The sequence below is a fragment of the Cydia fagiglandana genome, chromosome 14 (assembly GCF_963556715.1).
Source record: "Cydia fagiglandana chromosome 14, ilCydFagi1.1, whole genome shotgun sequence".
Taxonomy (NCBI): Eukaryota; Metazoa; Arthropoda; class Insecta; order Lepidoptera; family Tortricidae; genus Cydia; species Cydia fagiglandana.
This window is the reverse complement of record NC_085945.1, coordinates 6,834,655-6,860,443: the sequence shown is the minus strand read 5'-3', so window position 1 is coordinate 6,860,443 and position 25,789 is coordinate 6,834,655. Positions and strand designations below refer to the sequence as shown.

The 25,789-nt window shown below is 36.8% G+C and overlaps 2 protein-coding genes across 2 annotated transcripts in view; one reads left to right on the top strand and one right to left on the bottom strand.

Annotated features, from left to right (window-relative positions):
• LOC134670642 (immunoglobulin superfamily member 10-like) overlaps positions 1 to 25,789 on the top strand; it is a 477,034-nt gene that overhangs the window by 77,408 nt on the left and 373,837 nt on the right. The gene's annotated exons all lie outside the window — the stretch shown is intronic.
• LOC134670988 (lipase 3-like) lies at positions 23,863 to 25,107 on the bottom strand. The gene has a single exon (XM_063528808.1). It carries the CDS (start codon positions 25,105 to 25,107, stop codon positions 23,863 to 23,865), a length of 1,245 nt encoding a protein of 414 aa, XP_063384878.1.

The following is a 25,789-nucleotide window of genomic DNA, read 5'->3' as shown; positions in this document are numbered from 1 at the left end:
ATAAATATCTGTGAGGGTCACTTGCACCATTAACTAACCCGGAGTTAACCGGTTAAACCTGGAGTTACCGTGGTTATCAGCAGAATTAGACACTGGGTTAAAGTTTGAACCGCTTAACCCCGGGTTAGTGGGATGGTGCAATTAGCGCTTAGTGTACTTGTTCTATATAGATAGATATTTTTGTTTTTGATAAGCTATTTGATAATATTTTTGATGCTGACTGTACATCGAACAAACTGGAAATATGCTGACTGTACATCGAACAAACTCGAAATATAAGCACTACAATATATTGCCGCATGCAGAATAAGCGAAAGCAATATTGGAACTATACATTTGAAAATGGTAAATCATTATAAATCTAAAGGAAATGAACATTTCATTTCTCGTAGCATATGCTACGCTTCCCGTAGCGCTACGTGGCGTAGCCGTCGCTACGAGAATTGAAGCTACGAGCACGCGGGCGTCTAAACTACCTTCGCTCTATCACTGTAGTAGTGTAGAAGAATCATATTCGCCATTACAGAATCTGATGATTCGGCTCGATTCGGAAAATGAATTAGAGATTCACTAGATATGAATTAGTAAAGATATGTGATGTTCCACGGCAAAATGTACTTTATGGCGGCTGGCGCCGCGATTCGGGAAATTAATTAGAGACTCCTCAAATGGTGACACTTTTGTTCAACAACTTTTAAAAATTATGAAGTATTTAGACTTCCTATTTTTCATACAAAATAAATATTATCCTCAATGGACGCCATCGCCACGCCATATCATTGTGATTGACGTTGCTTGTCAACTTGTCATGCCTTAAACATAGCAAAATTCGCAATACATTGCGTCTTAGAATAAACTTTAAAGTGTATTAAAAATCAAACCACAAGTTATTTTTAAAAGTTGCTTAACAAATGTTGGTCAGTATGTGGGGTACAGCCTACCTTTTCGCGTATCGAAAAGCGAATTTTTTGCTCGTATTACAGGCCACACCAGGTATATCTTTACTTGTTTGTATTGTTATGCGTTTTCTAATTAGTTATCAGCCTCTATTATTTAATAGATTGTGTTGTCATTGAGGTTTGCGATAAAGTATATTACACATACAAATCTCTACGAACACTGTCGAGAAATTCCCGCACACTTTCTTTGACCCGCGTGAGGATAGACGGCGGCGTTTTATATAATGACCGCCATTTTTCTGCGTGAAGAGATCTTTAAAGTTGTGCAACGGTGTTTAATATCCGTGTTGATATGTTGCTGGGCGTGTGAGGAAAATTGTTTTGTCTTTGATTTTTTTAAAGAAAGGAAAAAATATTCTAAGTGGGTACAGTCATCAGCAATAGTATCTTACACAACTAGGGCCGCAAAAATATATGACGCGCTCTTATTGCTCTCCAAATAAGAACGTGTCACATATTTTTGCGGCCCTAGTTGTGTAAGATACTATTGCTGATGACTGTACCTTCCATCTGTTAATTTCAAGGGTGCATTCCTAACATCAGAAACACAACAAACAAGTTAATTTATCAAAAACATCTATATACACGGTGTAACATGAGTAAACCGAATAATTTTAACAGCGTATTCCTGATCATATTTAGAGACAAAAATGTCCTATAACCTTTTTTTAAAAACGTCTAGTTTCAGAGATAATATTAATTTAAAAATAAACAAGTTTTTGTTGTTACATAATGTAAAAGGCCTTTTTGATGGTAATGTTGCTGCTATGGGACGTAGTCTAAATATCCTTATTGATAGATGTCAAAAAGTGACAAGTAACACTTTGCAAAAAGGAGGTTTTACGAAAAAAAATTTAAAAATCAATTTTAAGTAACAAGTTTACCAATAACATTTATTTTTTATGTACAAATACATTCAAAAAATTGAAAAAAAAACGAAAAAAAAAATTTTTTTTGGCTAAATTGACTTAAACTCATATTACATTTTTTCCTTCTTTTGACCTCAGAAATGCGTGGTTAAAATTATTCGGGTTCCTCATGTTACACCGTGTATAAACTCCATTTTGAAGATAATCAATGTATAGTTAATAAGTTTTTGGCAAAAATTTCATTTTTGGTACAAGCTTTTATCGCTGCCTGTACTTTTCTTTCCACGGGCAATTAAGACTCATCGCGACAATTCTTAAAACCCCAAACACAATTAGGTTTCGTTGTTTTATCACAGAGTTCCTATGGCCACCTCCGGTCTCCATCATCAGATCAGCTCGATGATACCACAATATTGCATTGTCATCCGACTTACGTATGTATGCAAAATTTCAGCTCAATCGGAAACCGGGAAGTGGATCAAATTTAACTTGCAAGATTTGATTCAGACAACGGGTGAAACCAAATAAAAGCTTGTAAAAAGTGAAATTTCTTCAACCAAGAACGTAACTTTTGACACTGATACATCGGTATCGTATCGCTGTGACCTTGTATAAGCATTGCTCAAATACGGCCGATAGTTGTTACGGCATCCATATCTATCCAGCGACCTCCATTTCAGAAAAAAACTGTAATCTTTAATACTGTGTCAAGTTAAGGTATTTAATAGTATGTAAAGCCACAGCCCTGTTTCAACGATAACATTTAATTTCGGCTTTCAATTTGCGGCGTCGTCGTGTTCAGAAAACAAGTAAAATATAAATAAACAAAATATACAGGGCTATTTTTAGGGTTCCGTACCCAAAGGGTAAAAAGGGGCCCGGATCCTATTACTAAGACTCCACTGTCCGCCTGTCTGTCTTTCACCAGGCTGTATCTCGTGAACCGTGTTAGATTGAAATTTTCACAGATGATGTAAGTCAATTGCCGCTATAACCACAAATACTAAAAAGCACGGAACCCTCGATGGGCGAGTCCAACTCGCACTTGTCCAGTTTTTTTTTTGTTTGTTTAACGTATATATTTTAAATAAAAAAACAACGGACCGAAACACAGATATTTGTATATTTTGAATCATCGACTGCGCAAATATTAGTTTCCTATAATATTATTCTATCCGCTAAAAATATCAGAAGTGGAGTGTAGTTGGAAATATCTATGTAAATATATGCAAATATTTTGCTCGGGATTAACATTTTAACTGTGCTAGTTGCAGGTGAATAATATGAGCAGGTATCATTCTACCGCTGTCTAGATATAATAATTTTTAACTATAGCAACAGTAAGCGAGGTGCCAGGTAGCGTTGCAGTACCTGAAGTGTTGCCAAAGTTTGAAGTGCTGGTTAAGGTGGTTCGCCTAGGTTACTCAAAACTTAACTCTCGCTAGATGGCACCACTTTTGCAAAATTTCAGATTTTATTTTTTTGTGAAATGGTCTTGGTATTTGTATACTTAAAAGTATGTTTCGCGCACTCTTTAAGTAAATATTGAACTATTAAAATAAACATTGAATACTTCATTGTGCAAAAACCACCTTTTTAATTCGACGGAGTGTTGCTGTCACGCTTTTTCCTACTATTACTCACACATGCAAACAGTGTTTCCGTGATTCTTGTAGTAGACAATTTCACACAACGTAAGTATGTTGCAATAGCGTAACGGTATGTTCGTGGAAATACGTGCAAGAGGATTGGGGTTCAAGACTGGTGCGAGTAGGTAATTTCTTTTTGTTTCTCCTTTGTGTTATCTTACCTTTAAATTAAACGAGCAATTATTAGATATATAATTATTTATTTATATATTTGGATGGTATCAGAAACGGCTCTAACGATTTCGATGAAATTTGCTATAAGGGGTTTGATCTCTTAGCTAGGTCTATGAGAAAACGCGCATTTTTGAGTTTTTATGTTTTGTAAGCTTTGGTCGGTCTCCCAGATATTCAATCTCCGCTTGGCAACTAATCCCAGAATTGGCATGCGCACTAGTTTTTACGAAAGCGACTGCCCTGACCTTCCAACCCAGAGAGTAAACTTATTTGGATTAGTCCGGTTTCCTCACATTGTTTTCTTTCACCGAAAAATAGGTATCGGTGTATAAATAGGTAGGTATCAAATGCTATTTCGCACAAAAGTTCGAAAAATCATTGGTACGAGCCGGGGTTAGAACCCGCGACCTCCGAATTGCTTTCCGCTAGGCCAGCAGCGCTTCCCCCACATACTCAGTGTTATCAGGTTTTTTAAAAATCAAAAACGATTACTTATGAAAGCAGAAGAATATAAATGATCGTATTAGATTTATAATTGTTACATATTTGCCGTAACTTATTTTTAAAATGTGTTTTTCAATTAAAAGACACGTCAAGATTGTTTACCTTATTTCTAATGCTAAAAAAAACAAACTATAGTAATAATTGTGTTTTTCATTCATAGACAAAATCCATTATTTTTAACCACAGGAAATTTTATACACTTCTTTTTAGGGTTCCGTACCCAAAGGGTAAAAAGGGACCCTATTACTAAGACTTCGCTGTCCGTCCGTCCGTCCGTCCGTCTGTCACCAGGCTGTATCTCACGAACCGTAAAAGCTAGACAGTTGAAATTTTCACAGATGATGTATTTCTGTTGCCGCTATAACAACAAATACTAAAAACAGAATAAAGTAAAGATTTGAATGGGGCTCCCATACAACAAACGTGATTTTTGACCAAAGTTAAGTAACGTCGGGAGTGGTCAGTACTTGGATGGGTGACCGTTTTCTTTGCATTTTTTTTTTTTTTGCATTATGGCACGGAACCCTTCGTGCGCGAGTCCGACTCGCACTTGCCCGGTTTTTATTGCAGTGAGGATGTCCTGATTGTAAAAATCAGAGAGATTAGGTAGAGTATAATTTCTAATTATCTTTGTAAAAATAAAAGAATACGTGTAGCCCATACTTAATAATCGATTTAAGATAATAAAAAAAATTAAATAAAAATAAAAAACAATACGAAATTTAGGTGTAACAAAAATACAAAAACTTATGTTCCAGCATACAATGACTGGGGATCGAACCGGGAATCTTCCGTTTGCAAGCAAAAAAGCGACTGTTTGCATAACACGCCATGATAGTTCTTAGCTAAGCTGACGAACTTCTCGCTTAGGTCAATTAACTACCTGTCAAATATCAGTGTCAACAAAATTGCACTAAACATGACGGCACTCCAAATTCGAACCGTGGTCAGCCCGGCAACGTCGGAAATGGTATGGCAACGTCGCAAATGTATCTGTACACGACATTTGTGACACACACATACGTAAAATTGATGAAAAGTTAACTATGATTTTTGCATGATTTCTGTATGAAACATTGTTTTCCTGTTAATTTCGCGCAAACGAATATTCGAAAGAAGATAAATGCGGAAATATTTGTGTACTAATAGTGTGTAGTTACTTAATGAGCTTTGATTGAATTTTGTATGAAAAGCGAACCACCTTAAGTAGATATTGTCGATTTTCGTAATTCTCCCGCTTTCGAATTTATCCTATATATTGCATCTCAATAAATTTTTACAGCCTTGGGTAGTTTATTACGCTAAAGTGGCAATTCAACTCGACGTTCGATTCGATTCGATTTGATTTGGACCCAACTGTCACACGCTGACTTAGTGAAAGCAAAGAGAAATAGATAGTGTAGAGGTTTACTGTCATAGTAAATTTTGTAGTCACAGTAAATTTACTGCCATCTATCGACACACGATTAAAACTAAAACTAAAATGTAAAAAAAAACAAAAATGTTATCTCTTCTTCCTAGTCGAATCCTCATGTCTGAGGGTCGTGACCACCATAAGTCGCTCTGTGCTGTAGTGCTCAAAAAATGTTATAAATTAATGCTGTGGAGTAGTTTCCTTGGAGGTGGGGCGTGCGGGATGAAGGCGAAATTAAATGCGTTTTACGTTGGCAGGAGTTTATTCCAGTCGGCGCTAACTAATTGCAATTATACTTAGACTAACAAACTACACTAACTACCTAAGGCCGAACAGCGTCCTAAAGGACAGCAGTCGAACGCGAAGGTGTACTTCGAGATTTTAAACTATGCAGTCAAATAGGGCCGGAAGGGTCCCAGAGGGTACGCAGTCCGTTCGCCTAAACGACTCCTAACTAATTCTCAACATTAACAATATTCGGTGTATCGGGTCCTTATTCTAGGAAAAATCTTAACACCGCCATGTAGGATTAGTATGCGCGCTGTACAGTGACATCTAGTGACAAGTTGGTAAACAGTTAAATTGTACGAACATGCGCGTTGTTTTTATGTATGTTAAACTATTTAGTTACATTCGATATATTTTTAGGAACATGTTACATGATGTTCTGTATTTTTTACAGGTTTCAGAAACGAGATATGCTAGGCCTATTAACGCCATCTTTATACAGATACGTGAACTATATATGTATGAATGTTCAAGATTACGTTAATCCAAATCTATACATTTGCTACGTTTTAGTAAAAATACAAGTGTTATGGAATGCTTGAAATCATAATTTTAAGACTCCAGGAACATTGGGTTTGAGAACAAAACATTGGGTACTAGTAGAGCCATCCTGTGAGGCTCAAGGAACTAAACATTGCCTAGGAACTGGAAGCTATCAAATTTACATTAATCTTAGTTTGCACATTCGTTATGTTTACATAAAAAAACTAGGCAACACATAACACAAGTTACGCAAGGTTTTGGATTTTTAAAACTACGGGAAAGATAAAATATCGCTAATGTTTACATCGAAATCGAGGACTACTAGCGCCATCTAGTAGGCTCCATGTGAACTAAACATAGCTTGTTGATGTTTTGGGGAAAATTCGCGTTACAATGCTAATTAAACTTACTTATTTATGGATAAATACTATTTTAATTTTTATATGTTTTTGACCCATGTTCTACTTTCACTGATATTCGTCAACGCCATCTATCCGAGAATGACTTTTTCTTGATTTCCGAGGCACGTTTTTTCCTTAGACTTTATTCATCTTTGGTAATAGTAGTAACAATGAATAACAAATTTTTAAAGTGTTGTAGCCGCACCTTTGTTTCGAAGTAGTGACTAAACATTTTGACGAATGCCGTGCGAAACCTATCGATACAAAGAGTCAGGGTGAAACCTTTGTTGCGGCGGCATGTGGGCCGAACGGAAAGGTCACGCCATCAGCTGTATCGGCAAAAAGCCTGCCGTATGCATTGATTTTGATAGCCGGCGGCACGAAACATTTAGCGGTAGGTAGCTTATTTACTTTGTTTTAGGGTTCTGGCTTCTAGCCAAGATGATCGTACAGTGAACAAATGAAAAGAAAAACCGGCGGCTGTGAGTTCGACTCGCGCACGAAGGGTTTCGTGCCAATTACGCAAAAACGGCAAAAAAATCACGTGCATTGTTTGAGAGCCCCCGCTTAAATATTTTTAGTAGGGTTAGTAATGAGTACAAATGTGTGGAGCTGTATGCACTTTAGTCTCAGGCGGTAATTGGCACGATTGTTCCTTAGGTCAAAAAAAGCTGATTTAACCCGGTAGCCACGAGATCGTGATAGCTATGGACAATTGAAATTTTCACAGACTGAGTATTTCTGTTGCCGCTATAACAACAAATACTAAAAACAGAATAAAATAAATATTTAAGCTCCCATACAACAAACGTCATTTTTTTGCCGTTTTGCGTAATGCTGCGAAACCCTTCGTGCGCGAGTACTACTCGCACTTGGCCGGTTTTTATAGTTAATTCCACACGTCCTTGCAAACAAATGGTACGGCCTTGTGTTTGAAGTCACACGTGAAATTCCATTCCGATATTGTTATTTTATTACGACTAAATAGGGTTGTATTATACGCCTAGCTTCGTACAGTCAACTGCAATAAAATATTGCCGTAAAATTATAAAACTTTGCCCTTTAACATAACTTTGCCCACCGCGTCACAGTTCAGTAAAAGCGAAAACACTTAAAAGTAGTTACAGATTCTTTCAGAAAATGTAACCAATTTTAAGTACCTGTTGTGTATCTGTAACGCTTTTGCTGAACTGTGACGCGGTGAGCACTTATGTTAAAGGGCAAAGTTTTATACATTTACGGTACACAATGAAGTCTGCAAAAATATCTGACACAATCTTATTCGTAGAGTCATAAGAGCGTGTCACATATTTTTGCGGCCTTCGTAAAGTAACATATTGTTTCAGGTGACTGTACTTATATGGAGTAGAGTGCGCATGAATAGTTTAATAATTTTCGAGACCACGGGGACAACGCCGTTCTCGAAACGTCGGAGGTAAATCTTAAAACTCAAATACGCGATTAAGTCCCGTTGTGCAATTTAATAATTTAAACTATTATTTCTTTTTCGTTTTTAGTCGTACATACGTTAGACATTATTTATTGCATACAGATAAAATAAGAAATGGAGAAAAGGGAAACAAAGGAAAACAATAACCGCAGTGTCAGGGTCCAGCCTGCTACCCAAATTTTTGTTTTATAAGTATAATATTGCCTCCATATCTGATATAAAGTACCTGAATAATTTTCATATAATGTATGTGTTTATATTACTGCAGTTTATTAATTTTGAATTTCTTCCTTACGCAGTCTTAGTTTAGTTATTTGAACTACTTTTTATTGTTTTTAATTTCTTCAGTTACATTAAACGTTTTCATATAACTTGCGTTTACGTTGCCACTGTTGGCGTCATTGCAACACAGAATGGCAACGATTTTCACAGCCCTTTTACTCAAAGTAACCTAAGTATAATTTTCGCAAGCTCGCATTATGACTCCACAGCTTAAGCAAATCCGACATTGCGTGAATTACAAGTCCTGTTCGTTTTTTGTACAAAGCCGAGTCAATGTAAATGTAATATAATTTTCGCAAGCTCGAATAATAACTAAAGAGCTCAATCAAATCCGACTTTGGGTAAATTATAACGCCGTGTGCCTGCTATACGGCCACAATTCAAAAATTTTAATTTTCTGGATTATTGCAGATTCGTATTCAAAATTGTTCAATTTACGACCTTATTTCGAGAGCCATAGCAAAAAAGGTCTTTAAGAGCCTTTTTCTCACAAGTTGCCTTATGCATTTGACCATAAATTGTCAGACGATTCCCTGCAATACAGCCACTTACCAGTCTGCCGCCTGCTCCCGCGGCGTTCGCACATGAACTGAGGGACTACCGCGAACCACGTTCGACGTGTTGCCTTCCTGTCACACTTACCTACGAATTTACAAGTGCGCCAAAGAGGCAACACGTGGAACGTGGTCCGCGGTAGGCCCTCAGACGGCCCTTTTGAGTTGTGGCTGTATAGCACACGTTTTAAATGAAGCTTTTGAGTTGCGTCCTAGAAAATAATAATTAGTTGAGTTACACATATTATCGCGTACAGTGATCTTGTTCCTATCAAAATTGATAAAATAAAGGGATTTTAACTATTTTGGTGTTTTTATTTATATTTGCATGGTAACCTTTATCCAATAATTTTGTGTTTAAATTTGGCCGCATCCCAAAATCTTTAAAAAACGTTTCTGCAATACGGCCACAACTCTAAATACCTGTCTTTAGGGCCTTGTGTCTTAAAAAATATACATTTCTTTTAAAAAGTGGCGTGGTCATAAGGAGGGTTATATCATTTCGAGTAAAAAAAGCTAAATTTTAAATTCATAGACCTAAAACTAAAGGAGTAAGATCCTATTAAACACCCTGAACTATACTCTCACAACTTTGAGACGCGATTTCTCGAAAAAACGGTTTTTTGAGATGTGGCAGTGTAGCAGGCACACGGCGATAAGTCCTGTTCGTTTTTTGTCCAAGGTCGCTAGTATTTTATACGCATAACTTGAACATGGAAATGGCCGGGTAGTTATTTTTAAACCGGCGTTGCACGTCAACTGGCAATCGATTACGTAGCGACAATGTTATAAAAATAAATAGGTGTAGTTAAAATATTTATTAGAGGGTAAAATAAAACCAAACAAAAACAAAAGGAAGGTTGTTTGGAAGGGATCACTGTTTAGCGATAAGTCCGCCTGTTGTTACCTACCTACTTATATGTTTTTATCTTTATTTTTAGTTTATCTAGCAGGTATACAGGTATGCAGGTTTACCTGCAATGACACACTACACGACGAAAACCCCAAAATATCTGATACGATCTTATTTGTAGAGCGATAAGAGCATGTAGCGTGTCACATATTTTTGCGGTCTTCGAAGAGTAACTAACTATTGCAGACAACTGTGCAAGTTTACTTTTTACAGGCTAAGAATGCCATTTCAATTTTTTAAATATTTTTTGTACATTCAAGTTTCCTTGATTTTAATCATAATATTATTGTGTGTTTGTTTGAAAATAAATAAAAGTCAAATATTTTTTTAGTATTACTTAAGGATAAGTGACTTGTATGAGACTCATAAAATAAACGGACTTTAAATCCTAATTATCGTACTTTTATCATTATCGGCATGTTAAAAACTTCGACTTTTGTAACATCCACAGAAAATACGCCAGTTTTCCAGAACGTTTTTGACCCATAAAGGTAACAATAATTCATTAATAAACTACAAATCATTCAGTCAAGTTCTTGCACCCGAGAGGCGTACTACCGTTCTAATATTTATGGTCTCAAATACAGAGTTTTGTTTCCGCTTCCTCCCTTTTGCATACTATTAGTTAATCAGATGGCGTAGATCTTTAGCAGGCGTAACGTTTAGGCCGGCTACTGACTTACACACCGTAAAACACTATAAAATTGCCCTTTCAACAGTTTCAACATAGATTTGCCCACCGCGTAACAGTTCAGTATAAGGGGAATAATAACTTAAAACTCTTAAAAGTCAAGTCAAAGTCTTTTCAAGTTATTTCGCTTGTACTATGTGACGCGGTGGGCAAAGTTATGTTGATAGGGCAATGTTATACTGTTTTACGGCACATAACTACTGCAGGAACTATTTGCTGCAGGAATTTGGGGTTCGGCCTTAAATCGTCTCCTTAAGAGGCTAACGCAACATTGGAGTTTTATATCGAATTTTTACACGTTTTTTCTGCAACGATTGGCTCTTCTCAAAAGTTTGCCGACTCCATGATAAAAGATAGCTATCTGTGGCTTGCAGTGCGTTTATGAATAATGCCAGGAGGGTTTTACATTTTTAACTGGTCGTTCGCAGATATGCAGACGAAGGCAGTCATGTGTGTAGAGAAATCCCGAAACGCCATCTGTCGCCGCCGAACGCAGGATGGTCTGTAGCCAGCTTTAGTGGCAGTGTATCACCGCCAACTCGCCATTTCATTACCATCGTAATAGTTCAGGCTGTATGTCAAAATAGAACGAGGCTGTTAAGTAAGGGTAGCAGTACGATGGATAGCATTAAGTGTATTGGATTGGCCTTAGGGCAATAATGATAAACAAATGCCTCTCGTAAATGCTCTGTTGAATGAACTTCCTTCTAAGCTTTCCTCAAATCCTATGTAGTATTTAAGTAGACTGACTGGACTGCAAAATGCTCTCAAGCGTCTACGGTAGATGCTTCTAAAAATGATTAACCTTCATGTGCCTTTTGAATACGTTATTGTAAGTCACCGACTTTTTAACACTTTTAATCTCTTTCTTTCCGTGATCACAGTATGTGAAACTCAGCTGAAATGTCGGAAATTAATAAAAACAATGAAATTATATCGCGGTAGACGCGTTTGTGTAATTAAATATACTTTTCTTTCAAACAAGGAAAAATGTATCTTCCAAGGCTCCCAACGTTTATGCACACCTGGGATTAAGCATACACCCGTTTGTGTAATTTAATATGTAGTACTTTTCTTTCAACCAAGGAAAATGTATCTTCCAAGGCTCCCAAAGTTTATGTATACCTCCTGGAATTGAGCAAACTCGGATTACACGCATTGAGGACTAAATGAAGGTATTAAAACGATTTCCAGCTTACTTGGAATTAATTGAAAAAAAAAGAACTAATTTAATTGGGCTATTGGTAATATAAAATTATATATTGTACACGAGTTCCCAAAAAATTCAATATCTCGAATGCAATACAATCCTTACCCAATATTAGTACTTACTCAGTTATGTTCCCCGTATTTTCGTACGTGTAAATAAATCACGTAAAGTGCTATATTATTGTAGTCTGCCCCATTTACCAAAAACTCAGCCTCAGCATTCAAGAAAAGGTTTTGCATACCTGCGAAGTTTACTTCAATGCCAAGTTATTGTGGCCTGCGAAACCCAACAATCTTGCTTATATACTGAAATACCCGTCATAAGCCCTTCATTCATCAACTTGATTCTTAGAATATTTATAGCGATATAAAAGCCTAGCCTAGATCCTAGAGATGTAGAGGAAATGACGGGAACTGCGACCTTTTTTCCCTCGAGGCCGTGATTTGGTTTTTGTAAAAGTAGCTTCGAGTGTTTCGCTTTAGCTGCCGTGATTTATTTCCGCTAGTCCACACAATTTGAAGATTTGGAAGAATGTACTTAAAATAAATATAATAAAAATAATAATATGAATATGAACATCTCTATCAAAGCTGGTTACTGCCAAACTTAAACATCTCAACTTAACATGTAAAATAAAAGGCCCTAATATAAAAATTAAAAACTTGTGTTTGAGCACGTACAAAATCAATTTTAAATTAATTTGAGTAGATAGACTTTATGATTGTACCGTGAGGAACGAGGCTTTGATCTTCTTCCTGGCGTTAACCCGGCACTTTGCCACGGCTCATGGGAGCCTAAGGTCCGCTTGACAACTAATCCCATGATTTGACGTAGGCACTAGTTTTTACGAAAGCGACTGCCATCTGACCTTCCAACCCAGAGGGGAAATTAGGCCTTATTGGGATTAGTCCGGTTTTCTCACGATGTTTTCCTTCACCGAAAAGCGACTGGCAAATATCAAATGATATTTCGTACGTAACTTACGTAAGTTCCGAAAAACTCATTGGTACGAGCTGGGGTTTGAACCCGCGACCTCCGGATTGAAAGTCACACGCTCTTACCGCTAGACCACCAGCGCTTGTGGAATGGAAATTTATAATTTTTCTTCGAAAGCAACCGTAACCGATTATAACCGATATTCGGTTATTTTTCGGGCATAACCGTAACCGAAACCGGTTATGAAGTTTGGCCGGTTATTGCATTCCCTAGCTGAAGCTCGTTCTCCTCCCCCTCCCCGTATACCCCCCCTCCCGTGATCCTTCCCCTGACCGGGTTCTTCCCGAACGAGACCTTCCCAATCAAGAAATTCTACAATTTCTTGTCGGCTATATAGGTATAAGTACCTACTTTATTTTAACCTTTCTTTTTCTGCAATTTAAAGTCACAAACACCATTTAGTAAACAGAATAAATAAGACCACCGATATCAAGGCCATACCATACCATGCTAAGTCAGTAAAACAATATTAAAACAATTTGTACGGCTGCCGGCATCCGAGCCGCTCACTTAAGCCGAACTGGCCGAAATAGTGACGGACACCGTCGCACTAATCTCGACAAAAACGTGCCATATACGCTCCCCAAAAATGGCCGCTTGCGCAAGCTAAATGAATACGATACGGAGCTGACCTATAAAAATCCTAAATGAAGTTTCCAAGTTATTTTTTTAAGATTTACTTTCCGAATCCAAATCGGATTTTAAAACCCTTTTATGGTTAAGGAAAATCCTTTGCCTTTGTCGAAATTATGAAAATATCAGGGGCTTAATTACATCCAAAGCTTAAAATATTTAAATGAAATGTGGGAAAATCCTATCTCGGGCGAGATTCGAACTCGCAACTCTGGCTTACTAGCCCCTCGCTCTACCAATTGAGCTATCAATATTATCATGGTATAATAATATACTCCGCCTGGTATTCTCTTTCCGTCTTTTCGTGGTCACGTGACTGACACAAGCCTACGTCATCGTGCGACAGCGCTATACATGATAATACATATGCGATAGCGCTATATATAGCGGCCATGTTATTGTGCCGTAGGCTTGTGTCACTCTGGGAAGAGAAGACCATGTTTTATTAGACTGGATATTATGTATTATTAGAATTTTTCGTAAATAACATCACATGCGCCTTAGGTAGCCGCCTAGCGACATCTACCGTAAGCATTACACTACTTTATTGTTTCTTTAGATAGAGATTTTTTTCACTTTTCATTTATTTCTAAGCTTTGTGGTATCGTTTGCAGCTGTTTCTGTTTAAAATAAAATTAATTTAGCAGGAATTCAGGTGGGTTTTGTCAAGTACTGTAAACGAATAAAACTTTGCCTTTTTACATAACTTTGCCCACCGCGTCACAGTTCACTTCACTTTCATCAGAAAGTGTATCTGTAACTACTTTTAAGTTATTTCGCTTTTGCTGAACTGTGACGCGTTGGGCAAAGTTATGTTAAAGGGCAAAGTTTTAAACTTTTACGGTACTTTTTTTAGTGTAAGTACCGTAGGTAACAAAAGGAAATCTAAATCAATGAACACAAAGGCCCCTTCTCAGTATGTACAAAACATACCTAGTATATGTACTTACCATCACCTACACTGTTAAGACGAAACAGGAGCTGAGTTTTAAATATTTTATGTAAATATACCCGTCTCGCTAACGGAAGCGGCTTCTAAAACTAGTACGATAAGGACAAGGCGAAAAATCCTGCGTAAAAATCTCAAAAATCGAGGTTTCGTACTCGACTGTGTTGGAGGTTTCCTCCTCCAAAACTTAACTAATCGTAACCAAATTTGGAAAAATCTAAATGATTATGAAATTATCTGTGTCGGACCGTTTTGCTTTTTTTGGCTAATTGATATCAGTTTTGAATACTACGCCTCTCGTTGCGGCATAGTCAATGAGGCCATTTTGGCCATTTTTGAAGGGCTCTAGCGCCTTAAAAAACAAAAATATCAAAAAAGCAAAACGGTCCAACACAGATATTGACAATATTAATCTGTGTTGAAAAAAATATTGCTCTAGCATCAAAACCCACTGAGGAAACAGTCGAGTACGTTTGTATGGAGAAATGACCACTCCTGTTGGCTCTTAACTGCCATCGGTGGACCTTATGCCTTTTGTAATAAGGTCCACCGGTGCACAGTTAGGAGTGTTGCTATTTGTACCTACCGTTGACATGTTTATGTGAAAGAGGAAGCTTAATAAAACATGTCGGGAAAATGTGTCCCTGTCCTAGGCATTTATTGGACACTCGAACAAAGACAAATCACTTATAGAACGTTTTGCTGATACGCTATAAATCTAATTCCATCGAATCGTTTCTATTTATTACTACATACTAGCATAATGTCTCTTGAACACGAATATTTGTATGAACATCAGCTGCAGAAGTATCTAAGCAGACAAGATGATCTAATCGATTCTAACTTAGGTACTTATAGTGTTACTTTTTTTGTGACGTCCCACGGGTAAAGGTACCTTATGGCGGTTGGCACTTACGCTATTATTAACGCCGCTCCAATATTATTGCGGCGCTATGTGACGTAAGTTTATAAACTCGCTACAAGTTATAAGGCTCATTTACCTAGCTAGTAATTGTTCGTCATTTTGACTTAAGTATTTGTACGAGTAAGGAATAAAACATAAATCAATAATAAATTGAGACCTTTAAAGTTTTATGAATAAAAGGGAATTTTCAAGAGAATAAAAAAAGCGTGTGTAGTCTTTTTGAACACCTCACCCGCTTAGCTACTTCTGCTGCCGACTGACAAGAACAATTCTTATTAGTTATTATCCTTGGATTTCATGCATTGTGTGTTGATACCCCTAAAGGTGACAGTCCATTTCCAACGACAACTGCACTACTGTTCATTTTACTATAGAAATTGACAATGACAGCGACGCGTTGAGTACCGGTAGTGCAGCTGCGGTTAGAAATGGAATGTTACCATAAGGACCAACCATAGCACGCACCGCCCTGGTCGTGTGCATGCACAGTTGATCTTGTACATCGGCAGAGGGGAAATCGTGCGAATGCCGACTCCCTTCCCTTTCGTGTTACTAGAAGCAATGTCGTGTCTGGGCCCGATTCGGATTTTGAAATAGATATCTATTAGATATCTTTTAGACATCACCAAGACATAACGAAGATAACGATATGTTTAAGATCTAAATTGTCAAATTTGACATTTGCGCGATTCTGGAGATACTCTTGAACGATTTCCACAGGATATGACTTAGAGATCCAATTCACATCTAATAGATATCTTACTCTATCTAACGTAAAAGTGACATTGGTTGCCCGAATTGCGCTGCAAAAGAGAACTAGTTGATATCTAAACTATAACGTATCTAGAATGGATCTAGTACGTGTCTTCTCTTGTGAATATCTTGAAGTTCGAATACGGCAGTCTGTGACATGGGTTAACCCACGGGAGTAATTTTTCTAACGACTATTTGACTTCTTGTTGCCACCTAAAGTATTTTTAAACCCAAATGACATTCCAATAACTGCATTCCAGATACCTTTAAGCAGAGAACTTGTTATGTAAGCAACGACTTACACCTGGACAACTGCACCAATACATTTTCTGATCGAAACGACTATGCAAAAATGTATTCCGGCATCCCACCAAATATCCATCCTAGAAACTACAAAAATGAGTCTTGTCCCAACGTAAAAACAGCTACGCTGACAGCACTTTTAAAGTTGTAGTTTGGACAAATAAAATTCTAGACTTGGGCCGAACTTAAATGCAATTCTGAACGATGCCGCGTTCGATTCCTTTCCTGGTTATGTGTATGATATATACGAAATGGTATCTCGGAAATCGCTGGTACAAATCTGGTATTTCAATAACATCGGAAATGGCTTAGTGATTTAGTTTGGCTCGGCTTTGGAATAGTCGCGTCGTGGAACGGTGCAATAGCAATGAGATTTCTTGAAAGTCAAATGGAACAAACAATGGAATAGTGTCTTGTATCGTCAATTTGTTTAATATCGTATTAATAAAATAAACGCTAACGGTTGTTAAGTACTATTTTGCATTACTTTGACAAATAGTTGTAATAAAGTACGATCGGGATTGCAAAAATAGAGGGTATAAAAAAGAGGAGATAACTTCAAATATAAATGTTGTAACAAAAGTGTAAATTAATCAACCTACGACAATATCACAGATAATGTGCAATAAAGTGACATACATACATACATAAAACGATAATAAAGTGCTCAATGTTAGGTAGAAGTTGCAGTTGTAATCAAGTTATTTAGTGCCTGTACGCATAACGGAGCATGATAAGAACAGGTTTAATTTTTTTTTTATCAATGGTTCTTAACAATTTATCGTCTGGAAAGCAACTGTTACAGATAGCATGAGCCTAATTCTACGTGTGAAATGTAGAATTCTGCCCAATGCCCCATAATCGCGCTCTCTGAGAATAAGGGTCTTCGAGCTATGGAGAGGGCTATGCTCGGAGTTTCTCGGCTATGATCGAATCAGAAATGAGGAGATCCGTAAACGAACTAAAGTCACCGACATAGCCCACCGGATTAGCAAGCTGAAGTGGCAATGGGCAGGCCACATTGCGCGCAGAGAAGATGGCCGATGGGGTCGAAAAGTGCTCGAGTCGAGACTACGGACTAGCAAGCGCAGCGTAGGACATCCACCCACAAGATGGACGGACGACGTTGTTAAGGCCGCCGGAAGACGCTGGATGCGGGTCGCTTCCAACCGGTACGAATGGAGGTCCAAGGGGGAGGCCTATGTTCAGCAGTGGACGTATTGTGGCTGAGATGATGACTAATAAAACAAACAACACGGTAAACCAGCTGTGTCTGCGCGACAACCAGTCGGTACACGCCACAAAAACAACAACAAGGACGAAACGATAACAACTACGAGACTATCCATGAGGGCGTAGAGGAGGGTAAATTTTCAGATTCTGTCAAATTACCCCATTTCACGCTCAAACGCAGCTCACGCACACTACCTCAATTTACTGGGACAGGTCAGTGACCCCTAATGTTTTTTTAAAGGTGCTGTTTCGAGTTTAGTGTTAACTACTGACCTCCTTTGAGGAATTAAAACTGTCAAACTTTCCTTTGTGAGAAGACAGAGAAAAAACACTTTTTATATATAGCTTTCCTTGTTTGTTCATGTCATGTCATAGGTATGTGACGTATTAGGTAATTATTTATTTTCGTTGTTGACTTTTGTATTAAGATAGGTACAAACGGCGACGCTCTTAACTGTCCATCGGTAGACCTTATGCCTTTTGTAATAAGGTTTACGAAATGTCAGTTAACAGTGTGGTGGTGTGCGATGGTAGGTATGCGGTTTGTAGACATAGACCAAATTAAAACTAGGAGTTTTATTATTAAAGATATAAGAAATCGTCTATTTTACCTACTCGAAGTGAACTACTTATATCTAAAATTATCCCTTCATTAGTTATATATAGGTCTTGTAACATATTTTTACAACTAAACACGCTTATTATATTTTACTTATAACTTAATTTTTAAAGCTCTATTGATAATAAGGCTTTAAAAACATCTAATAGAATGCAGGTACTACGCTTATACTTTTATAAGTCAGTAAGTGATGCTTACTTAAAACTCATCGGGAAATCAAAAAACTCATAATTACCTATATTAAAATATTTAAATTTACTATTCCATCTCATACGTTCTATAAGGCCCGGGACCGGGCCTTGTCACCTGCACTGACAGAGGGCCTTTTTAGCCCCACATAATATTAAAGAACTGTGTCCCGGATAGTATGGGTTCTGGGCCATGACCATGACGCGTCCAGAAGTAACTTATACAGGGCGTAATCGTTAAGTGTAGCCAGGCTATAATTTCGTAAATATAACAGATATCAGATAACTTCAAATTGTTATCGAAAGTGCGTTACCCAATGAGTAAAATTACATTAAGGGGTCATCCATTAATTACGTCACACGTTTTGGGGGGGGAGGGGCGGGTCAAGAAAATGTGACATGTTGTGACATGGGGAGGGGGAGTCACAAACACTGTGACGTCACTTTAACTTCATCACTATTCATCAGTAACCGAAAATTAATTTATATTTTTTTATTCGCAGTACATTTAAATAATGAGGTTTTGGAAGTATGTAGGTAATTTTCGTTCCTAATTGGTTTTGTGTTATAAAATTATATATATTTATTTTACCAAAAAAATTTTTTTTTTTATAATGCCGAGTTAGTACTGCCCATTTCGTTGAAAACAAAATTACCTAAAATGTGACGTCACACCAGGTGGGGAGGGAGTTGTAAAATGTGACCAAGTGTGACAAGGAGGGGGGGAGGGGTCAAAAAACCTAGAAATTAATGTGACGTAATTAATGGATGATTCCTAATAACTTTTTTAAATAAAAGTAGAAATATCCCAAACATTAACGTCAAACCCTCCCATACATTTAGTACGACGACTCACCCCTCACTGTAATAAAATAATAAAACTACCGTTTATGAAATAATAAATCTATTATTTCATAAACGGTAGTTTTATTATTTTATTACAGTTTATCATCGCAAATAATGAATCTCAAGCAGTTTTATCTCTTACGACACCAACGTTCTTTGAAGGGTGAGTCGTTGTACTAAATGTATGGGAGGGTTTGTGAGTTAATGTCTTAGAGTAGAGTTAATGTCTGGGATATTTCTGTTTTTATTTAAAAAAAGTTATTAATGTAATTTTACTCATTGGGTAACGCACTTTCGATATCAATTTGAAGTTTTCTGATATCTGTTATATTTACGGAATTATAGCCTGGCTACACTTAACGATTACACCCTGTATATCATCAGATAGTTCATAGCCTATATCTATCGAATATATCGTTCTTATGAGCGTATTTGGTGGGCATACCTTATAAGTTTCAGTACAGGAAAAAGTACATATGAGCTGTACTTTTAATTGTTAGTACAATAGGTATCAAATAGATAGTGACGGCCAAAGTGACCAAATATAGCTATAGGATCTAAATGTGAACGAATAGGGTTAGGTGAGGCATATAAGGCCCACCTTTATTTTAACTGAAATAGTTTTATATATTATTGTTTTATATATTAATAATTATTGTTCAGAATAAAGAATAAAGAATATAAATAATCAGGATATTATTACCAATTCAATTCAATATAGATTTCTCATTTGTTCATGTTTCTTCATATACCAAAATAGTTATAATAATATTCCGGCGCTTTTGAAAAATACACGTTTTATAAAAAAACCATACCATGTTGGTTCGGAGCCGGGCCTTGTTACTTGCACTGTCAGTGTCAGTGTCTGAGTCATAGTACAAGTTCAAGAATAACAGAGAATATTACCGGGCCTTATTACCTTTTATCATGAATTAATTTCATCTTTAATTTAAATGGTCTAGTAAAATAAGGCCTACATGAGTCATGGAAAAACAAATTGTATTTTATTTAGAAAGTACCTATATGTTGTTCATAATCTTCAGTAAGCTGACCTCTAAGAGTCTATCTATTATAATAATTAATGTAGATTGACAGTTTACTTAGCAAATTGTACTTTTACCTTTAGGTTTTATGTCGGAAATATCTCACCCAAGTTGTAATTAATGATGTTTACTGATTGTTAATCTTAAATATACCTACTTAATATTATGAAGGGCACTTATATTATTTTAGCGGACCGAACGGATGTATATTATTGTGGACCACTTTTTTATTTAAATAATTAAATTGTAATTCATTTCAAAAAAGGTTATTACAATTAGGGATATAAGTAGATACCTCACCTATCTTATTACAAAGCATTACAAAAATGTCCAAAGGCCAAAGCCACGCTGATAAGACATAAGACCTTACCTATAAACGACCTCATAAATATAAACGTTCACTGAAAAAAACCAAAGGCATTTCTCATAATTTTATTTCGTTACTGAGTTATCGTTTTGCACCGAATATCAATGAAATAAAAGCACGTTGTTGTTTGATAGATACATTTATATAAACATCGTCACATGAAACCAATATAGGTACTCGTAAAACAGACCACTGCTGGTATTGGCTTTAAATATCGTTCTTTCAACTGATAATATAGCCACAAAAACTCGCTGAGACTGCAGGTCGAGTCTTGATTTCAATTTCTTGATGATATATCATTGAATTAACTTTCAGAGCTCGTGATAGCTCTTAGAATAGCAACAGAACTAGTTGAAACTAAGAATTTTATTGCTGAAATTATGTGAACAACATTGCTCCGTCTTCATAAATAAAATTTTAATAATTTATATTGCTTAGGCTAAAATGTGAAGAATTTTGTTGATAAATTGTTTATCTAGTATATTGACATTATGTCATATATGTTTTTAAAATGACGTAACATGAATACCAGCACAATGAAAATTTATTCCAATAAGAAATAACAAATCTTCAAACTTTTTTCATTTTAAGTGAATTAGGAAGAAGCTAATTACACTGATTTGGTTGTATTCATATATTTTATTAAATAATTTGTTATATTTTTTAAGTATTATGACTTGTGAATAAAAAGATGTCGAAATTTTAATGACTCTAGATCTCCGTGTGACGTTATTTATTTACCCTATTTATTTTGAACACAGTTTTTCACTGGTATCATCATTCGTATACGGATATGAATTTCAAACTGTCAAACTGGGAGATCCTGGTACGCGTCCGCTTTGAACCAAGCCCAGCGGGCATCTGATTGAAAGGAGAATTTGACAGATATGGCGGATGTATGGAAATTTTACGAAAGTTTACGTTTACGATTGAATTTCTCTGTAGCCTTTAAGAGGAAAAATAGGAAAAGCCTGATTCGTTGTAGTCCAGTTATCTGGCTTTCGAAATCACTCGATTTTATAGCATGAGCATCGATTTTTTTATACAAATTTTACTAAACGCTGACACTCGTTCATCTCGTTTTAGGTACAACTTTGCATAAGTGTATTTATTATATTGTAAAATATTTCAGATTTTCAAGGGTGATTCGTTGTAAACACACTCTTTGGGATAATAATGACATTTATTATAATTTTTTTTATCAAGAGACGTGAACGCTAGCGACTAAACGGTGACTGCCTTTTTCGCTGATTTTGCTCGATGCAGTCTTAAGAACGTCACAGCACAGACCAAGGTCGAAAAGGCTATGGAGTTATTTATGTCATAACTTCATAGAAGTTTGACGTTTAAAATAACGCTTGCACTGCGCGGGCTATCAAATCCGCTGCAGACTTTTTTTGGTCCGACTCTAGCCGTGTTTGTATGGGACATCGGCCCGGAAGCCAAATTGATTGCCGTTTTGCCAGTTTATTAGCCCAGATGTAAGATGGTATTTCACCAAATAAATCACCCTAAAATGCTGCAGGTTTTTGAGAAAACAAATAAAAGGAAATTGGTTACTTTTTTTTTGTATCTAAGCTACCGAACCGATTTCTTTGTAACTTATACACATAACATTATGTAAGTGATCTAGATGTATTATTAAAAAAAAAGCGGCCAAGTGCGAGTCGGACTCGCCCATGAAGGGTTCCGTAACAGCAAGTAACATAATAAAATTGGGGTTTACGGTTTATGACGTATTAAAAAAAAACTATTTACCAAATCTTGTTCAAACCAATTTTCGGTGGAAGTTTGCATGGTAATGTACATCATATATTTTTTTTAGGTTTATCATTCTCTTATTTTAGAAGTTACAGGGGGGGGGACACACATTTTACCACTTTGGAAGTGTCTCTCGCGCAAACTATTCAGTTTAGAAGAAAATGATATTAGAAACCTCAATATCATTTTTGAAGACCTATCCATATACCCCACACGTATGGGTTTGATGAAAAAAAAAATCGGGTTTCAGTTCTATGTATGGGGAACCCTAAAAATTTATTGTTTATTTCTATTTTTGTATGAAAATCTTAATGCGGTTCACAGAATACATCTACTCACCAAGTTTCAACAGTATATAGTGCTTATACTTTCGGAAAAAAGTGGCTGTAACATACGGACGGACAGACAGACAGACAGACAGACAGACAGACATGACGAATCTATAAGGGTTCCGTTTTTTTGCCATTTGGCTACGGAACCCTAAAAATGGAGATCAAATATCCTTATATAATTAGTAAAATTTTCACTTTTACTATTTCAAAAAATATATATTTCAGAGATAGGGACACTCACCACATATATTTCATAAATACGGTTCTTATATTCCTCTTTTCATGGATAAAATAAAACTAAACCTAGAATTAAAAAAAAAAACTGTTGTTGAAATAAGTGCATGTATGTATGTAGGTACATTTGTAAACACTTTATTGTTGGTACATAAATAAGATAGGTTAAATTACAATGATACAATAGTACATTATTGTCGAGGCTCGGAAGTAGCTACTTGCAGGCTGAGGATTCGTTTTAAACGGACGACCTTGGGAGTCCGTTTAATTGAATCCGAAGCCGGCAAGTAGCCTTCCAGCCGAGTCATATATAGTGCTTTTCTCAAAAATGGTGCAAGAAATATAAATATCATAGAAATATTTTACAAAAGCAACGTTCTTACATATATATTTTGACAGAAAAAAACCCTTGCCCCCTTTTTATTTTTTTTAATAAAAAAATAGAAGTGTATTTTTCTGCCAAAAATACGCCAACCTATTTAAGATATCTAAATAGTCGCGGTACTATTCATCTGTTTGGCTGTTTAATGGGCCTGTGCCTTCATTTGATATGGTAATTTCAACTTTTAAAAAGTTTGGAACTCGACAAATAATGAAATTTGTATGCAACATTGCAGTCCCAAAATCGAGACTGCAATGTTTTTAACTTTTTAATTTTTGTCTGACCATAAACTACGCGCTTCGCGACCAATTTTTTAGACGGCAATGTCGACTTTGCCGTCCATTTTTGAGAAAAATATATAAAATGTATGTAGGTACAAAGGCGAATTTATCCCTACACGTTTTGTTTTATTTACATACCTAAATAAGGTGCATGGTTGTAGGGAAGTTTGTTAAAATTAATTATCATCAATATGGTCGTACTGATTTAAATACTTCTTCATCGTACCAAATATAACGTCTTTCCAGTAGCGACTGTAGCATATATCTGAATGATTCCACAGTGGATCTTCCGCAACATAGAATTCTAACACGTTCGGAAGTTGTTCAACAGCCCAGCTTACGTCTTTCGTGTCAACAAGGTGGTCTCCATTACCGTGAAATATTACAGCCGGTGACTTCGACGCTCCTATATCGTATTCCGGCGGTGTACTCTTTCCATAAACCTGCATATTCTTCACGCGTCCAAAATCAAACTTGCTGAATTTGAGACTATTCACAGCTTGTCCGAACCAGGCGAGGTTCTGAACAGAAGTCCCGGCCGGAGCGTGCTGGAATAGTCTCTTTTGAGTTTCAGGCGTAACAGAGCCTGGATGAGAGGAATCCACGGAAGTTTTGACCAAACCACAAACAACTGCTGACAGTAACTCAACTGTGCACAAGGTACTCAGTGCTCCTTGGATAGGAAAACCTTGAGATAGGACCTCCCACACTCCAGCTGCTTCTAAGGGGATCCTTAAGGAATTTATAAGGTTTGCTGCTACTCTTACCTCTTTGGAACGGCTGTGATATTCTCTCGAACCCGGTGCTAACCCGAGGAAAAGTTTGATTTTCTTGACATATTCAGGTCTCTCAGAGTTCATGATGAAATAAGTCAAGCCTCCTTGAGAAAAGCCTAGATAAATCAGCTGTTTCATTGCTGTCGCGTCAAGCACATAGTCGACCATGGCCGGAACGTCGTATTTCCCGATTTCGTCGACTGAGAACTGCCAAAATTTCAAGTCTTCATCCGGATTCAAGGTCTTGTGCCTCCGGGAGTGGTAGTTGCCGCGAACGTTGCCAAACCACGAGTCGTAGCACTCTTCAGCTAACAAGAATCCGGGGGCTTCTGGTCCCGCGTCTAAAAAGCATTCCGCTACTTGAAGTAGGCCATGCATTAACAGTATTGGTACTTTTTTCGTGCAATTGTTTCTAGGGGGTATTCTAAACATTTTCAGTATGTACCCATCTTCAGTTACTACTTCGTGTACTTCAGCAAAATATCCATTTTCCGCGGCAATTTCGACGAAATCCTTTGAGTCGGCAAGAGTTTTCTGTATCGGGCGTACACCTAGGTTTGATACCGCGTTGAGGACATTTAGGCTTGCTAAAGCATCCGATATGAACAGCAAGAACACTAACCCGTTAAGTATACTCAAAGTCATATTTGCTACTGATGTCTTGTAGTCATATATTGAAATAAAACTAATTAAATACTTTTATGATTTTTTAATGATAAAATATTATACCTACAGTATGTAAACTAATAAATATGTAAGTCACACTGAGCAACTTTTACTATGAAACCGACCCCGAAATCACACGAAAAAAAAATTTGGTCGTTACATACATTTTGCTGGTAGCTGGTAGCATTAAAATTTTCTATGGGAGAATCAATTTTTTTTCGCGATTTCGGGGTTGGTAAAGGCGTAACCCGATTAGTAAAGTTTTCGACAGTCTGATTCAATTGCCCGATTGAACCAGGAGGTGTGGACGCAAATAACAATTTGTGAGGCCAGTATCTTCGTTCTGGGGCATTTTTTCAATTTAGAGCGCTCTAACATCACCATAATTCTAAAATTGGAGATTGACGCCAATTTCATTTCTGATTAAATCAACCGATTTGGTCAGTCCCGTCTGGATACCACTTAAAAGTTGCTCAGTGTGACCCATTCATTAACGGGTGAGTAAATGTTTTTTCCTTAATTTACATATTGTATATACAAGTGGTACTTGAACGTAAAGCTGATAATAAGATAGAAATACATTTAATAAGTGCATGTTTGTTTAATAACATTGCGAACAGTTGCTAATTACAATATGAGTGCTCTATGAGCTGTGCACTTC

Excerpts from the sequence above, each read along its gene's own strand:
- LOC134670988 (XM_063528808.1), bottom strand. The coding sequence starts at position 25,107 with ATGACTTTGAGTATACTTAACGGGTTAGTGTTCTTGCTGTTCATATCG.